The sequence below is a fragment of the Temnothorax nylanderi genome, unplaced genomic scaffold (genome assembly GCF_030848795.1).
Source record: "Temnothorax nylanderi isolate EJ_2023f unplaced genomic scaffold, tnyl_v1.0 TNYL_tig0479_pilon, whole genome shotgun sequence".
Lineage (NCBI taxonomy): Eukaryota > Metazoa > Arthropoda > Insecta > Hymenoptera > Formicidae > Temnothorax > Temnothorax nylanderi.
In genome coordinates this window covers 48,217-67,888 of record NW_027249541.1, presented here as the reverse complement: position 1 = coordinate 67,888, position 19,672 = coordinate 48,217, and the positions used below count along the sequence as shown (strand labels likewise).

Sequence of the window (19,672 nt, the reverse complement as noted above, 5' to 3'; positions counted from 1 at the left end):
TCCATCCTGGAACTTATCTAAAATAACATCGCACAATGGAAAACGTAAAACGTAAAAACATGTGCCAAGTTTTCGTGTTTATTTTTGTTTTCAGTTTCTGTCTAACAATAAGTTATACATAGGTATGTGTCATTTGCGCACGAAGACGAATTGAAAGCGGTTTCGGGAGCACGCATTCATCTAATTTATATCCCGGCTGTTTTTCTTGCGAACGACCGACCGACCGACCGACCGACCGATTGCCTTTCCCACGGCGCGGCGCGGTGGCAGCTCGCTTTATAGCGAGCAAAGCGGCCGCACTCTCGTATCTTTCATATCTTTCGTGTGCACTTAGTCACACCAGCTCGCATGCACACGTGCATCGCGCGAGTTTACTTATACAACTAGAGTATACAATGTAAATTTATACAATCTACGACACGCTACGAGAAAAGTCCTGGAAGGAAGCCTGGTTGGTGGAAGCCTGGAAGCCGCGAGTGCGGCTGTTGCATGGCGCATGGCGCGCGTGATTGCGATATAGCGCCAGTACCAGAGAGTAGTAACCGATCCAGTTTGGAAATCAAATCAAACGGAATTGTATCTACGGTACGTGTATCTCGTCTTACTATAACTCTTTACTATAACTCGTCTACCGGGCTAACAACGAGTAACGAGTAACGATCGTAACGATGACTAGTCGACGGATAGTGTAGGGATGATCGCCGCGCTGGTCGGTGATCATTGGTTGTCGCGCTCTCTACCCTTTGTTTCGTTAATACGTAAATAATAAAACTCCAGTTTAGGTTTAGGCCAAACGCATGATATGGAAATAATGGAGAAAGTAAGGAAAAAATAAAGTAGGAGTCTGACGCGACGCGACGCGACGCGACGCGACGCGACGCAACACGGCAGGACTTGCGCGCCTATACGCCGAGTATGTGCCGAATGTGCGCTCGAGTGCGCGATACGCTGCGGAAAAGTGGCGGATATGAGAACCCCACCTGGTCCGGACCGCGGGCGCGGCCTTTCCCCTCGGACTATAAAGCCACTACAACTCCACTTCCACCAAACATTCGCTCGGCGTTCCGTCACTCATTTGCTCTCACCATGTGGCTGCTTATCCTCGCAGGTGAGTGCGATCACACCATCGTCACATTTTCGCGGGAAAAAGGACGAAATTTTCACAGGGTGCTTCGGCAAAAGTGCTTACGACCCGATCCACATCGTTTCCTCTTGTCGATGTCTTGTTATATGTACTTCCCTGTGGAACGATACGCTGCGGCTGTGTATGATACGTGCGACGCGATAAAACCCCACGCGTGTGTGTTTCTTACCGCGAAACGCGGCGCGGCTGTGAATTTTGTGCGGGAAAAATGGATTCTGCTGTTCTCAGGAATCTAGGAGATGGAACCATTTGCGAAAAGCTGAAGAAAGCGCATTTTGGATTTGTTTTAGTCTATGTCTACTCTGTATATATATACCATATATGTAGATATATCCGCGAATATTATATCTCTATGTTTAAGTATACAGAAAGATCACTTTGCGTTTTTGTTCTTTGACGAAAATAATAGCGCGAATCACGATAAAATATTTTTCAAATGTTGAAAATGTTTAAGTAGATTTTTGATTTTTATTTTGAGAGCGCTAGATGCGCGTTTAATTTTTAAATAGTATAAATCTCATTGTCAGTTGGCTGACTATGAGACAAACTGAATAAAATCTGTTAATTTCAGCAAAGCTACTACACAAAGGCTTTTTATGTAAATCTCAAATAAAATAACATACGCGTATTTAAATAACTTTGATTAAAAAAACTTTTATTTTATTATAAATAAATAATTCATTCTATTTAATTTCTTTTATTAACGATCGAGTAATTAGTATAGGTGTATCGCGAAAAACCTTTCTTAAATATTTTTGAATTCATTGTTTTGAGCTACGCGCGTATTTTATTAAAGATTTTAAGATTACCACAAAACTTGCCAGATAATCTTTGTCAGATTATCGGATTAGTGTAATTCCCATGCTCCGTACAGCTGTTTCTCGATTGATTAATGATTCGCGTTTTAAACACAAATCTATAAACGAAAATACTATAATAAATAATTACTTGAAATGATTGCTTTGGAAATATCAATATATAGCGATGCACATATTATAGCTGGAGGGATGTAGTCTTGGAGAGGGATGTAGGTACTACATTTAATACTGCCAGTCGTCTCTATCTCTATCTTATATAAATCGCGTTCTACAATGCGATACATTAAATGGCGTTATACATTACATGGCAATATTCAATACGCGACATTCGTTTACACACGCGCTGATGAGTTCTCCACAGACTTTTATTACATCGATAGCAATACTTTTTATTTAATAGAACGCAATAAATACCTTAGTAATGGCTTTAAACAGTACAATAGCTCCAATTCTTTGAAAGAATTGATAAAGATAAAAAACCAAATGTAATAAGATTCTTGGCGCAATTCTCGAAACCTATCGTTTACCATCACGACAAATTTTATATGTGCAAACGTTATACTGACTGATAGAAATGTTAGTAATTGGTCCGTTGTGGGCTCTCTTTTATCAATAAAATTAATACTTAACATTTTATTTGAAGATATAATCTTTATGTGCGGGAGATTCGAGATTAACATAATGATATAAGAATAAAAGAGTCTTGCAAAAGTGAAATGTCACTATCTATTCGAAGATGGGAAAGTCAATTCGATTGCAAAGTGCCTAGATGAGAGCAGATCCAATTAACTATAATGAGAGATAATTACGCATAAACTGTCGTAAATCTCCAATGAATTGCAATGAATGCATTAACTTTCCAGGTTACCGGCCGATTGTATTATACCAACTTCCGAGATGTTGTATCAACTATTATACTCGCGTAAAGAATCCATTCTATTATACACATGCGTCTCGTAATTAAGTATTCACTTGAAAAATATTCCAAGATTATCTCATATTTTAAAATCCCAAAATTTACGCTTTAGAAGTTTAGAAGAACGATAGAGTGACACATTCATGTTTTATATAAAGATGTTTTACAAGATCTTATATAGATCGTATAAACGTGTTTATAAATGTGTTTGCATTGATACAGCATTGTTTTTCTCAATCTGTTTTTCTCTATTGTCAATATATTTCTGATTGATAAACTGAAATGTTCACGTTTAATGAATGTAACATGATTTAATGCAGTTTTACTGTAGTTCAACTAGTAGTAGCAATACAGATGGCAATGTTCAAGTATTAGACCGATAGAAAGTTACTTCTCTCTGACACACGTTTACTCAGAGAACGACTATGTCCTACAGTCTTTCGATTTCCACTCGACACGTTCGCCATGCAATTTTATTTTTACCAAGTTTACGAGTTTCTTCATCCATAGTCCATGACACCGCTGTGCAAAACATCCTTCTCATAATGCGAAGCTATCGGATTTTCTCATCTTCGAACGGGAACCCACGTAATCACGTAATGATAATCGCACGAGAAGCCGGAGGGTCTCTTTACCTAATTTCCTCCTCGACACGCTGATACAATGCCGCAATGAGAACTCGAATCTGCGTTTCATGATCTCCCGCTTCCCTCAACGTATAAAAAAAGCGTCAAGTTAAGAAACGCGTTTCCTTCCTAGGCTATTATTGCATGTTATCGAGATCTTCCACGTCGTCGCTATAATACGACGAGATAGATTTTTACTCTCACACTACGTGCTTCGCGATGAAATCTTTATCGTTGTATTTTCCTGATTCTGCATTAGATTAATTGCATCAATTGTATGCACATATATCAAATATTTACTTGCTACAAAATATATATATTTTTTTAATAGATTTGGGGCGAAACAACGAGATAGTATATAATATAGATAACAGTAATTTTTAAAAAAATAAAAAAAAACTTGTTTACAATGGAGATGTAAGAAGTAAGAAGTAAGAAGTTTATGTCATTCCATCTGTTCCACAATATTTATTTTTAGTAACAAAAATGTTTATGATATCAAAGTTGCATATCAAAGGTACCTAATAATAAACAACTGTAATTTATAATCAATGATATATAGAGAAGAAGTCACGTATATCGTCAATTGTATTAATTGTATTTTTTACAATTTATCACCCAGAAAATTTCCTACATGTAGTTAATGTAGTTATAACTGTAGGTATAGTTTTTATATACAAATTATACACGTGTCGCTTCACATGGAACCACTCGCGGTGAACAATGGCATTTATTTACAGGCGTTATCGTTAACCATCGAATACTCGACCATGACAATTATTTTTATTTTTTTAGATTTATTATTTACTTACTTTATATGTATTAAAATCATTTGTGATACAAATCAATCATGGTGGTCACGACAGTCAAGAGAGACAAAAAAATCTCACGCGCTCGTATCGCCATCGATTGAGAAATCGACGTCGAACATAAACCGCGTGAACGAACGGTATCGCCTTTCTAACCAATATACCTTCCGTAATACCGAGTTGCAGCTGCAACTGCAACCAACTTGAAAACCGAAAGTAGTCGAGACGGAAGATCGCTATACGTACACGCTATACACATATAATGGTACATACAATGGTATTTTGCCGAATGTACTTACAATTTTCGTCTCGCGTTTCGTCTTGCTTTCGCGCGATGTTTCGCGTCGCGTATAGGAATGACCCACGCATATATGTGTGTGTGTGTGTGTGTGTGTGTGTGTGTGTGTGTGTAGAGAGAGAGAGAGAGAGAGAGAGATCTCTGGATAATGTTGTTTGAGAACTTTTGTATATTTGTACATATATATTCCTCATGCATATCATATTATACGCGAACGACCCAGGATGGGTAATACAATGGCCCGCGATTGAGGCGGAAGTCTTGCGCACAGCTTGAAGAGCTAGAACGAAAAGTGAAAACTGCTAGTAATAATATGTCACAGAATATACGCTAGTATAGCTACCATTATCCATTGCCAGTATGGAATATCGCAGTCAAAGCTCTTTTACATCTTTTTCTGTCTTCTAGGGCCTTACTTTTCCATTCTTACTTACGTTTACCGATCCTCATATAGAACACTTATCGTTAGTTAAATACTCTTAAATAAACTCTTAAACAAATTTCACAATCCTCGCGTTTATTTATTCAAGTATCGTAAGTTTAGTATTTAATATATATACATACTATATTAATACAACCTATATTAATTTAATTAAATAATATTAATTTATATTTGATTCTGAATAGCGCTAATGCTATTAAGGCTCGACTTTATCGTTTATCGTACTTAATTATTTTAGATTTAAAAAAGAAAAGGACTGAAGGAGAAAGAATCAAAAAATTAAGGAAACGAAACATAACATTTGCTGATACATGACAAACATAACAAACATCATCACATGATATACAGAATGATGTGCATTGTAATATCTAAACTAACAATAGTTTTCAATGAGCTTTCTCGTTTATTTCTTTTTAAACAAGATTCATTTTTCAAGCAAATGTATTTTAAAATATCAATATCCAAATATTCCTTTTTTTGTCAGAATAGAGTAGAAATATTATATGGCCTTGAGGAATCTCGATCACGATCAGATATTATACTCGGGACAGATTATCCGAAAGTGAAAGGTCGATGGCGTGGTTTCGCATTGTCCTTATTGCATCACTAATTTCACCTCTAATCTAACGCTCGAACCTATTAAACCTAATGCCGCGGTTTTGAAAGACCGCTTATTCGTGTTATACTGATCGAATCTTTGCTCGGTGGTAATTATAATTTATACGTTCGGCGGGAAAGAAGAAAAATTGATCATTATAAATTTTCCCTGAAAAAAAAAAAATTAAAGCCCATATGTACGTAACAATTCAAAACGGTGCGTTGACATTAACATTTTTATGTCATTTTGTTGTAGATATTTATTTAGGACGAAATATCGTATAGCGCCTATCATTACACTTAAGGGGGTATTCTGGTTTGAAAATGAAAAGTCGTAAAAAAGGTATTTTTCAAGAATTTTTTGTAAAAAAACAAAAATTGCGAATAACGTTCAACTTTGCATGTTCTTTTAGTCTTATTTTAAAAATATTTTTAAAATAAAAATATTCTTCAAATATTTTAAATATATTTTTATTTTATGATTCCAGCTGTTCTAGTTCTATAAGGTATCTGAAACGCAAAAACCGAAAACTTTCTTATTCAGAGGAAGTGTGGCTATCGTCTGAACTAGATTAGAATTATACGTAGATAGAAACATTATACGTTTATTAGTTTTTCCCTTTTAATAAAATAGTAACAAAATTTTTAGGAAAACTATAATATTTTTAATAAAACGGCCGCCATTTTGTCCAGAATAGAAATATTGGTTTAGTTCTAGACAACAGCCACATTTCTCCTGAATAAGAAATTTTTTGGTTTTTGCGTTTTACATACTTAGAACAGAATCATTTACACCGTCCATATACGTTTTTTCTTGCAAGCTCCTAGTTTTGTTAATTAGAAAATATAAATATATTTTTAAAATAAGTTTAAAAGAACATGCAAAGTTTAGCATTATTCGCTTTTTTTGTTTTCGTTATAAAAAAATTCCGAAAAAATACCTTTTCTCTCACGACGTTTCAACCCAGAATACCCCCTCCTCAAAGTTGCTGAAACTAATAAATAATTTCCGTCCATCTCTTTTCAAGATTAGATCTCGATTAGAACACGTTACAATAGAGTGCATAATTTGACATAGTCCAGTCGCCAGGTCGATTGAGCATTTTTTTCGAGGTTCATGGCTTAAGGATGTATTACCTATACCTTCCCAGCCAAAAGTACAGTAATCTGAGAAATCCAATTATATTGGTTGTATGCATACTTTAACGGCTTATCACTATTTAATATCTTAACAAGGACATTAATGTTACTTATTTAAGTGATTTTAACCAGTTTTTATGATTATTAACAGCGTATTTGTAAATATTCTTAAGGATGTATGTCCGTTTAGTCAAAATAAAGGGATCAAGCTGAAATTTACAGAGATTGTGCACTTATATGTCCTAAAAACCTGTGTTAAATTTTAGATCGATTGTCTGACTCGTTTAAAAGATATTAATTTTTTAATTTTGATAATTAATTTAATTTTGATTAAAAAATTAATATCTTTTAAACGAGTCAGACAATCGATCTGAAATTTAACACAGGTTTTTAGGACATATAAGTGCACAATCTCGGTAAATTTCAGCTTGATCCCTTTATTTTGACTGAACGGACATACATCCTTAAGAATATTTACAAATACGCTGTTAATAATCATAAAAACTGATTAAAATCACTTAAATAAGTAACATTAATGTCCTTGTTATGATATTAAATAGTAGTAAGCCGTTAAAGTATGCATACAACCGATATAATTGGATTTCTCAGATTACTGTACTTTTGGCTGGGAAGGTATAGGTAATAGGTAATACATCCTTAAGTTAATGTTTTTTTTATGTTTTTTGGGTCGTAGAACAAGAATCTGTAAATAGTTTTTTCGTAAGTCGATGCAATAAAAAGTTATTAACAATTTATTTGTTTAAATTGCCCTAGCGATCAAATTATACATCCTATAAAAAAATGAACTGGAGAAAATTTGTTCCTCTTTTCACGACGAACAAAATGGCGTTTGAATTTTTCCAAAATCTTGATTATTGACGGAAATATGTCAATTTTCAAGTAATTACTGCCTACGCGTCGCGGCGTACCCTAGACGTGCGCGCTCGCGCTCAATTGTATCGTTAAAACAATTGAAACTCTGAACTTGCAAATTAAATTAAAATTAAAGGAGCAAAACTCATGTATGGTACAATTGAGCGCGAGCGCGCACGCCTAGGGTACGCCGCGACGCGTAAGCAGTAATTACCTAAAAATGGACATATTTCCGTCAATAATCAAGATTTTGGAAAAATTCAAACGCCATTTTGTTCGTCGTGAAAAGAGGAATAAATTTTCTCTAGTTCATTTTCTTATAGGATGTATAGTTTGATCGCTAGGGCAATTTAAACAAATAAATTGTTAATAACTTTTTATTGCATCGACTTACGAAAAAACTATTTACAGATTCTTGTTCTACGACCAAAAAACATAAAAAAACATTAACTTAAGCCATGAACCTCGAAAAAAATGCTCAATCGACCTGGCGACTGGACTAACACTGAAATATATATCCCATTGTGAAAGCTTTCAGATGCGTAATAAGTTTTGCAAGGAATAGTATGTGTATGCATATAGATATGTTTCTACTGTTAATGATTATCGCTCGTAATTACAATATAATGTAATGTAAATAATGATAGTAGGAGCGAAGAGAATCGAAGGAATAAAGTAAAATAACATGGGAAGATCATACAATACGCTCACACGTACTGTACTCTTCTCGTGTGCACAGTGAGAATAATAGACCGCGTTTCTGACTTTATGCCAATGAAATAATTTGAGGCGTGAAAAAGGTCAGATAATTAATATCTTTGTATATGAGAGCAAAGCTTATGCTATAGTTAATGCACATTGAATACACATTATCTACATTTCCACGATTGTATTATATTATTGTCGGATATATTGAAACATTTCAACTCACACACACACACACACACACACACACACACACACACACACACACACACACACACACACACACACACACACACACACACACACACACGTAATTAGGACAATATCCAAGCTATATCTTTTCGCAAAGCGAAAAAATGTCTTGTAACAAATTTAATGCAATTTTGTTTAAAATATATATAAAAGCAATACCGATGTGAAATTAATTTAAGATACCTGTAAATAATGATAATTATTCAACTTTCGACATTGTACATCACTACAATTTACATGCCGTTAAAGTAATGTTTACTTGAAAAATGAATAATAAAGAATATAACTTTGTAGGTATATTGCTTTCATCTACATCTAAAAATTTGTGACACACCAATATCTATTTAATTTAATAATCGAAAAATTTAATAATCGAAAAATATCACACATTAACAACCTTCAGAGCGCGATAAACGTAAAGTACACAAATGTAAATATGTAAATATATATAAATGTAAATTGATAAATTGATGATATTAAATTGAATAATATTAAAGGTGCAAACTCCGCGACGCGTTAATTAGGTGAGATTTGTTAATCGTGTGCGTGCATTCGCGGTATGGGGGATGTTACTTAACTGTGGCTTCCTCCTAAGGACGCGCACGTAGTATTACTCAACGAGGGAAAAATTACGCACATCCGTGGAATATCTCACGGACTAACAAAAGAAGGAAAGTTAACCGCTTGCGGATTGCTTGCGCGCTTTCCTCTCTGCTATTTCAAAATAAGGACCTGCGCGACCGCGTTTAAACATAGCTTCTACAGGAAGCAAAGTAATGCAATGATTTATTTCAAAATGTCTTTCTCAATTATAATATATAATATGAAATTTTCAGGATAAAAATTCTTCGACATACAGACACATTTTACGTCTCTTTTCTCAATGCGACAATTTCCAGCAAATATATAATTTATTAAAACTTTTCATTTTTTATACGTTATATTATACACTTAAATGCACTTTTTTACATCAGTAAACCCACAAATAAAACCTGTCTAAATTTTAATAAAGAACTCATTCAAACATATTGAGAAGGTAAATTTGTTAGAAAATTTTTATTTAATTTAATGAAAGTAATTTAATGAAATAATTGGTTTTTGAAAAAGATCAACTTAACAAAGGATAAAGAAAATGATAGATCAATTTAAGATTAACTTGAAAGAGGAAAAAGAAAATGGGTCAAGGAAGATTCTTTATGCTGGAAATCTTACAGTGTGACGATGAATTAAAGTATGAAAATTTCTTTTAAATAAAATAAAATATTTTTTATTAGCTACATTTTATATCGATTTAATTCTAATTTGCTTTAAATAGAAGTTGCAATATTTTTTTATTTTTAATTAAGTATTGAAAGTTTTATTTAATTTACAATATATATATGTATATATATAATCTTTCTTACATCACATCTTTGAAAGATGATCTTTCCAACACCATATTCTTTCCAACAGCATATTTTTAGAAAATAAATTCATCTCTGTTAAAAAATCGTAACAAGGTAGCAAGACATTGCTTCCTCGAAGCACTCTTTTATACCCTTACCGTTTCTCATCAAAGCACTACAATTATATTTTCACGGTATGATGTATAAACCAAGTTTTGCGATAATAACTTGTGATTCTTAGTGGCGGGTAGATTGCCGAAGAGGAAACTGGTAATAAAGGCGCGTGTTTTGCGAGATCATGATCATTACGCCTCGCTTACGTGATGGTCTAGGCATAAAGAGAAAAAAAACAAAGTAAGAAGGAAAACTTTCCTCAACCTCACTTTCAGGATCACACAAGAATAATCGTCAAAACTAAACTTTTAATTCATTAGAACTAGTTGAAAAACCGTTTTAAGAACTACTTATATATATGTATACAATATTCAACTATTTAAGCATTTCAAGTACCATAAACGATTACATTAAGATTAAATATATTTATCCTGAAATATGAATTATCAATGTAGAGAGTTTATTAGAGTTATCGAGGCAAGTACACAACGTTCCAACAAAATTTACAATAAAGCCAATAAAATATATCTTAGCATCAGAAACAAAGACATTGTAATGAATTAATCCGGCGTTCTAACAAAGGCTATACATGACTTTGACTATTAACTCATGAAAAAACACTGCTGTAAGTAGTACCTACATAGTACATGAAATGTTTTTGTATACGAATATTGATCTTTTATTTTTACAACGTAAGTTTTGCAATACAATTTTAATTTTACCTTGTCCTCTCGGAAGAAAATGAGATTTGTCGACTTTCTCATTATCAAGTTCCGTTCAAGCTGTGTACTAATGCAAAACAGCAATATAAATTGAGATCAAACTTTTCGGTAATTTTATCGATACGTAAGATACCTTTTCTGATTTTATTGTCATAGCGTAAAAAGTCCTTAAGAATTAACGCGTTCCAGTTTGTTAGCCGAATCGTATATGCGAATTCATATGCTTATCTCTTTCCGCCACGACGAGGCGTCTGAAAATGTTGAAAGCAAAATCCGTGGGAAGAGTTTCTTGAGCGCACGTCGCTTGTAACTTTCTCCACGTTGCTTTCCCAGCTCCGTTCTAAGCGTTCGCGGTCAGGCAGAACGATACAGGTAAAAGTCACTTCCACGTTCGATTATTCAACTATCAAACTCCAAAAGGATATTTAGATAGTATTTGACATTTTATGCAGTGGACAATGTTCATGTTCTGAAGAATTTCTAAATATAATTTTATCATGCGAGCGAAGTATGAAAAGAATATTAACACACACACACACACACACACACACACACACACACACACACACACACACACACACATATGTATATATATTTGTTGATAAAACATCTGTTAACGTAATTTTAATTTTTAGATAAAGTAATCTTTAATTTAAATCAAAATAGTCTAAATTTCTAAACAAACAATAGTTTTGTATGTTATAATATTTGAAATTAACAGGTCTCTTGACAATCTCTGTTGGAGAGGAGACCAGCGTCACCAAGAAGACGGTATCATCGGCGGCCAATGCCGATGACATTGTTTTGCTAGAGATTGATATCAAAGATCCTGTCAAGAGGTCACCAGTTTCAAGCAGCGCCATTTATGGGGCTTCACCTAGCCAATTCGTTATTCGACACGGTGATGACTCTCAAGAGGTATGAAATAATACTGTATACATCCGTTAAATTTCAACATGATAACTAATCGCATCGTAGAATGTTCAGTAACAAATGTTTCATCGAATATTTAACATTATTGTCGTTGGTCAACCATGACTATTGACCGCCTATCACCCACTAACGTGCTGACTAACTAGCCATGAACAGAGTATTTTTCTACGATGCTTGAACGAATGGCAGAGAAAGAGAGAGAGAGAGAGAGAGAGAGAGAGAGACTCCTAAGTCCGCTTTTAAGATCTAGGCGTTCTGATGCAACGTGGTAGTAGTCATGGCTCGACTCCATTACTTTCATTACTTATACGAGGATTTCCATTTCACCAGTGCACTTCGAGGATAACGAGAGATTGTACATTCCATGCTACAAAAGCCGTGAAACGCTGGGCACCTCTCTCTCTCTCTCTCTCTCTTTCTCAGCGCTTTATCCTTTTTTGTTAAAGAAATTAAACTTTTATAAGCTTGAAATTTTTAAAATAATTATCACTAATACTTATGTAGCTTTAAAATAACATTTGTAGGCGCTACATAGGTCTTTAAAGATGGAACTAAATATTTATGGTTAATATCATTGAGTTGATTATATTATTGAAATACATAAATTTCATATATATATATATATATATATATATATATATTGCACCCCGAGAAAAATACTGTCACAACTCAAAAATTCACAGTTTTCGGAAGAGAGGAAAAACAAACTTAATTCAATTTTTGCTACCTCATAGAGAAAGCTTTGTTTTCGTAAATCTCGTGTATGGACCTGTCCTTTGATCGCGTATAAATCTAGATCTAATCAACCAAATCTTAAAAAATTATATATAAAATAGGGATAGAAAAGACCGAAGAAAAAAATTGTTTTTTTCAGTTTTCGATGCCAATGTGTTCTGAATGTTCTAAAACGTCGGAAAATCGCATTAAAACTAAATGTCCGTATGTGCGTATGTGTGTATGTATGTACACATTTATCTATAACTCAAGAACTAATCATCCGAATCTTAAAGAATTATATATGTAATAGGGGTAGAGGGAGAGAGAAAAAACTAAAGAATATAATAGAATGAGAAAAATTGCTAATAATAAAGGGGTTACCGATTTCCGTCTAAAAAAATCTACGTAATTGCTCTAATTTCCGCAAATTTTGAGATATCAAACTTAATTTTTTTTTATGGATAAAGTATCATTAAAGGTAGTAATAAATGGTATTGAATTTGGCGAGAATCAGTGAAAGGATTGCCGATTTTTGCCTAAAAAGTGTACAAGTTGTACATGTATAATCTTATATAAAATATCATTAAAGGGGAAGGTTGTTTTGAATTTGGCGAGGATCGGTGAAGGAATTACCGATTTTTGCCTAGAAAATGTATTGAGGAAGGTTGTTATTGAATTTTGCGAGGATCGGTGAAGAGGTTACCGATTTCTTCTTAAAAAGTGTACAAGTTATACATGTAATTTTTTATATAGAGTATCATTAAAGGAAGATTGGTATTGAATTTGGCGATGATCGGTAAAAAGATTCTTTCTTTATAAAATTTTGAATTTTTTGAGAAATATCCGTGGTTGCTCTAACTTCTACCAATTTTGAGATATCTGGCTATTTATAATTCTATTATATCCTTCAGAGTCTTTTCTATATCCTTATTTCATATATAATTCTTTAAGATTTGGTTGATTAGACCCAGCTTTATACGCGATTAAAGGTCCATATGCGAAGTCCATAAATGGACATGTAGCTTGAACTCCCAATTGTAAAACCCCACTTGTGCTACTAAGCTGACCCTCTATAATTCATAAAAAAGTTAAATTTAAAATTTAAAAAAGTGTACAAATTAGAAACTTGCACATTGCTTCCTCATTATTACAGATCGCTACCATTGCTCCTATTTTATTTCGCTCATAAAGCTTTCTCTATGAGAAAGCCAAACTAATAAATACTAATAATTATGCATCAAATAAAATGCAAGCTTCCTCATAAGAGGAGCTTTGTGAGCGAAATAAAATAGGAGCAATGGTAGCGATCTGTAATTATGAGGAAGCAATGTGCAAGTTTCAATTTTTTTGAATTGTGAATAACTAACGCAATTACTATTATGATATTTTGTTATATAATGAAACTTATATTGTTTCTTGACGAGGTCTGTTGTGATTTACTTGTCAATTCACTTATGATACTAGCTATTCATCCAGGAAATCGCAATTAACATAACCAGTTTAAAAAAACAACAATACATCGTTCCCCGTGCAGCGGATTTCGCATATAGACTTGTGACACTATTATATAGGACACTATTGTAGGTAACATCTTAGGCATACTTTTTATGCACTTAACTCAAAATTGACACTTTTTGAGTTGTGACAGTATTCTTCTCGGGCTGCGATATACATATAAGAAACGTGATATAGTTATATACAAGGAATAAAATGTATACAATATTTTCAAGAGTTTTATCAATAAAATGAAATTCTATGTATATTTACATATCTTCTAGCTTAACGTCTTCAATTTAATGTATTTTTCAAAAGTTTCGAAATCATTTTCTATATCACGATAGAATTATCTACAAACAATAAAACAAAAATATCTTTAGCACAACATTACTTTTTCGTAAAAATATATACTGCAGCGAAATAATTCATCAGTTAATTATGAGAAACAAGTAAGACAGAAATTAATAAAAAAGCTAAATAGAAATTTCAACAAAATCAGTGTATCCACTTTTGTTTCGATTTCTTGTAACAAAATTTACCTTTTATATCATTGTATTGTATATTATATGTATATGTATATATTATGTAATATAATCTACTTCTCTATTCATATGTTATATATTTCTTGAGAGCATCTAAATAGTAAAATATACAAAGATTCTTTTGTACAATTAATAAATAATAAATAATAAATATTAAATAATAAATATAGTATGTTAAATAAGCGACAGTTTCTCTCGTGTTATAGATCAAGTTAAAGAGACAGGAGTACTGTAAAAAATATTGTATTCCATATAAATTTATATTGATGATGATAAAACATCTTGCAAGGGATATATATATATATATATATATATATATATATGTGTGTGTGTGTGCAGCGAAAGTACAAAGATATGGATAAATCTTTATTATTGTCGATTACCATCGCATCGATTCGGTAAACAATATTAGATTAACGCATTCACAAATCCATATAAGGGGTTCGGTTAGAAGAAAAAGAGAAAGAGATTTTGTCGATATGTACGTGTGTGCCTCCTACGCGGTCGCTCGTGATCGCTCGACAGCGCCGTGTTCGAATGCAATCGCTCGCTTGCATAACGCTTGCAAGTTTGCACGCCTTCTAATCGCCCCGACCTGACAGAACCGGTACAACCACACCCACTGACAACCAGATATATAAGTTCCCAGTTTTATCAAATCTCGTACGTTTATAGAGAATTATAGCCTTCCCCGCGGCCTTGTGTACCGTTATAGCGGGATGAGTCATTTTCATGACCGTCGCTTCTTTATCGGTTACTAGCTCATCCGCCGAGCTGTTGCGACTACTCGTTCACGGAACAATAACCTTCGATCATCTGTTTGCCGTCTGCTCGTAAGATCAAGTTCAACACAAAGATGGAGTGAAATGGGATCTATCACCTTCGATTGCTATTTCTTATATGTTCGCGTCTGTGTCTTTGATTTATTTCTCATTTATTAATTTGCATTTTCAATTGCATCTCGATATATCTGAGAAAGTTGACCAATTTGAATGATAAATTGCAGTTATGGCAGCTATATGCACTGGCAGACATATACATATGCATATACATATACATATATATATATATATATCTTGTCTCAACGGTAGAGATATCTTTTGTACGTTTCAGTTTACGTTCGCTCAATTTCTGAAATTTAATTATTTAGCCGCGCATAACATTTAAGTTGTGTTAACATGTAACATGTAATCTTATATGTAAGTATATTTAAAATTTCATCGTGTGCGAGCGTTGCTTAAAAACCATTGGTCCGCCATCTGTCTTTTAACGTTGATCGAAACACCATTAAGATTAAGACAAAACTTATCGTTTCAATGCGAACATATTATCGTTTAACGCTAATGTAGAAAAATGTGCAAATTTCAGCTGTCACCCGAATATTTAGCCGTGTTGCGACAATTCACCGGAACCGAACCGCAGCCATACGCCACAAGACCCAATAATGCGCCACAGCGTAGGCCTCTTCCAGATTATGCCAAACAGCAGCAGACGTTGCAGCAGGCATACTACAATTATCGCAAACCCGCCGTGGTTCCTCCGAGACCGAGACCTCAGCTACATCCCCAGGCGTTGATTCAAGCTGAGGCTGTAGCGCAAGCTCAGGCGCAGGTCGAGGCGCAAAATCGTGCCGTGGCATTGCAATCGACGCGCGGGCCATCCGGAGCGTCCACGTATCAGGTAGAATCGTACACCTCACCGAAGCTGGGCACGTTCGAGCAAGAGTTGCTACAACTGGTATCCGCCAATCAGGCCCAAGAGTTTAACCTGATTCCGACGCAGCCTAAAACCGGCTATCCGCAACAAGAGTACATCAAATCAACGGCGACCCCGGCGTCTCAGTTACCCGAGCAATACCATATCGAAACTAGTCCGCCCCCTCGTTATCCGCCGCAGCAACGAGTGGCGGCGACGTATCAGTCAATCGAGCAGCCGGTCCAAATTCAATATCAAACGGCGCAACCGGCTGATTATTCGCCAAAGGGTGTCGAAGCCTTCAGACCGTCTCCGCAATACGACTACGTGGATGACGGCGCTCAGCTGAAAGCCCAGGCGGAAGCCGAAGCGAACGCCAGGGCTCAGGCCCAGGCCGAGGCGCAGGCCTTAGCTTTTCAGAAAATCGCCCAGGCATCGTATCAGAAACATCACGACGCTGCTCTAGAACAAATCAGAATCGATCACGAGAGATACAGGCAGCAGAGCGCTTTGGAACAAATTCAACAAGGAGATCACGTGAGCGATGCCGGGCGAGCTCACATCGAGGGCCAGCTGCAACCCAAGGACCCAGAGGCCGCGTACAGGGCAAAGTTGAAAGCGCAGGCGGCTGCCGAGGCCGCCGAAGCCAGAAGACTTCAAGCAGCTGCTGAATACAAGGCCCACTCCGATGCCATACGTCAAGTCGAAGCTCAGCAGCAGGCCCATGTCAAGGCCCAGGAGAAGGCTCATCACGACGCTTTGAACTTTGAGAGAAATCAGTTGCGTGCCCAAGCCCAAGCTCAGGCGCTGGCGCAGGCTCAAGCCGAAGCGTTGTACAAAGTCTATCAGCAGTCACGCGCCAAAGCCAACAGTGAGATTTTGGCAGCCGCCAGAGCTCAGGCAGAGGCCAAGAAAGCAAATCCTGACGGCACACCGGTCATCCAGTACCTTTTACCTAGCACTCCCAAGCTCCCGGCACCTAATAACTATTTTACCAATGACGACGTCAACAAGTATCAGGCTTCCGGCTCCACCTACGCTTCTAGATCGGTGACTAAACCAGACTCCAGTGAGTCTACCATTCAAGAGCAGGCTTACGTTCAACCTGTTATCAATCAACCTCGTCAAGCGCACAAACTCAAAGTTCCACCGACTCAGTCCTCCGTTTATATTTCTCAATCGGGTCTCTTGAAAAAGTCGCCGGTCAAGTCCCTCACCATCGAAGAGATTGTCGATCAAGGGCAGTTAAACAGCCCTCAAGTCATACGTGTTCCCTCTCCTAAGGAACAGCAATCTCTGACGCAGGAAGAGTTGTCCGCTCTGATTAACGCCGGTTACAGCGTAACCCCGATACCTCAGACGGTAAAGCCGACTCAGCCGAGCTACGTGCCGGAGAATACCTCCGCCGTGTACTACTTGAAGAAACAGCGACCAGCGGTTAGACCTGAATACGTTACGTACGAGGAGGTTCTACAGCGATCGCGAAGACCCATTAGAAAGAATACGCCTATTCTGAAACCAGATGACGCTAATGCTAGTGAAAAAGTCACTTTTTTGGTGCCCTTGGAACCTAGTTTTGGCACCAAACAACCGTCGCTCAGAAGTAACGAGTGATCGCGGTCATCTTTATCGTCTTCGTCGTTGTCGTTGTCGTCAAAAAATGATAAACGAATACTTGGAGAAACCTGAACGCGTTACTATTATAGTCTAAATCTAAATTTATTTCTCTTACATTGGATGGCATAATTTTCTTTCCCTCTTTTGTTCCAAACTTATGTGAAACGATAAATGATGCCAGTTAAAAAGATCAATGTTTACAAGTGCAAATTTTTCTAGTTTCTTTTTCCGTTCTCACGACTTAATTTTGATTGAAAGCTTCTTTGGGGCCTTATGCCAATTGGACAAATTCGCTCTAATACTAATACCAATATCGATGATTGTTTTTAATTTCCTTTTATTATTTTATGACTAGTGATCCTTTCTAAGCCTATTTTTCGATACCAGCTCGTAAACTCGATAAAGAAGGAACGTTCGGGTTATTTTTTACGCGATTTCAATTTTTGGTGTTAACAATGCTTTCCGAATGGTATTAAATAAATTAATAATATATACACAAGTTTTTTACATTAAATCAATAAATGATTTCCTCACGAAAAAAGTCAAGAGACAAAAGATGGATATGTTAATATCCATCCGGAGAGCGTAAAGTAAATTTTCTTGTAAAATTACAAATATACTATAGCAGACTTTAGAGAAATCTGTAGAGCACATTAAGAAAAATACAAATATAATTTAAAAGAATATTTTCTTGATGATGTCTATGATAACAAACAAAATGTAATTTATAATCGAAAGGCATTTGCAATAAATCCGCCTTGCGCGATATTATCTAGTAAATAGTAAGTGCGACGGTGCTGAGTCTCGAATGATTATTAATTTATACTTTTTTGTAAATATTAGATTTTTAACTAATAAAAATATATTAAAACCACATAAAACATTTTAAAATTTTGCTTCGTGCTTACGTACTTTCTTTCCTATCTCTTATTTACTTGTACATTTTTTTTGCAATTTTTATCAATACAAGAAAACGAAATGCTTTAACATTTTAAGTGATATAGGACTTTTTGACTTGATTTCGTCTCAAGAATATGCTGTTGCAATAGTACCCCAATTTTTTTTAAATAAATCAAGTCGAAAAGTCCTATACCATTTTTGTCCCTGACAAACAGTTATCGAAATATCGTAAGCTAAATATTGAAGAAGTTACCAAGTTTTCCTTGAATATCTCAAAAAGTATAAGGAAAATAAAAAAAATCGAAATTAATTGTTTGTTCCGCCAATAATGATTAAACCAGAAAAGTTTATTTCTCACGACTACAATTGGCAATACGTGTATTGAAACGTTACGCTACTGTAACGTTTCAATACACGTATTGCCGCAATTGTAGTCGTGAGAAATAAACTTTTCTGGAATAAAAAAAATGTTGCAGACAAAAGTTGTTTAAATTAATTAGTAGAAAAAGATGATACAGTAAAAAATGGGGCTTTCCATTTAAAAAATTTAACTTGGGCCCAACACGGGCCGCGGACCCAAAATCTAATAAGATCGTTTATTGGCCCTCTCTGAACCCTCCACCTTTTATCTAAAACTTATCTTAAACTAAAATATTATTAGTTAGCACTCTAGAATACACACACACACACGTAAGAATATAAATCTATTCTGTGAATATGAGTATATCCAGACATATATGTTCAAAATAATCAACATCAATATCCCTGAACCGGTTGGTGTAACCAAGGGTATGTATATCAATATTCTTATATAAGAACAAGCCGAATAAGAGTATATATATATATATATATATATATATATATATATGCTTTTGTTAATTATAGCTTTGATACGATTTCGTTACGAAGGACGACCGGTCTTTTGGGCGC

General features: G+C 35.2%; 2 protein-coding genes across 3 annotated transcripts in view; one reads left to right on the top strand and one right to left on the bottom strand.

Moving 5' to 3' along the window:
- The window catches only part of LOC139783217 (uncharacterized), a 73,478-nt gene that overhangs the window by 42,182 nt on the left and 11,624 nt on the right, over positions 1 to 19,672 (bottom strand). The gene's annotated exons all lie outside the window — the stretch shown is intronic.
- LOC139783214 (uncharacterized) lies at positions 636 to 18,733 on the top strand. Its single transcript, XM_071722368.1, has 3 exons — positions 636 to 1,108; positions 11,563 to 11,759; positions 15,899 to 18,733. Exons 1-3 carry the CDS (start codon positions 916 to 918, stop codon positions 17,837 to 17,839), a joined length of 2,331 nt encoding a protein of 776 aa, XP_071578469.1. The 5' UTR covers positions 636 to 915; the 3' UTR covers positions 17,840 to 18,733.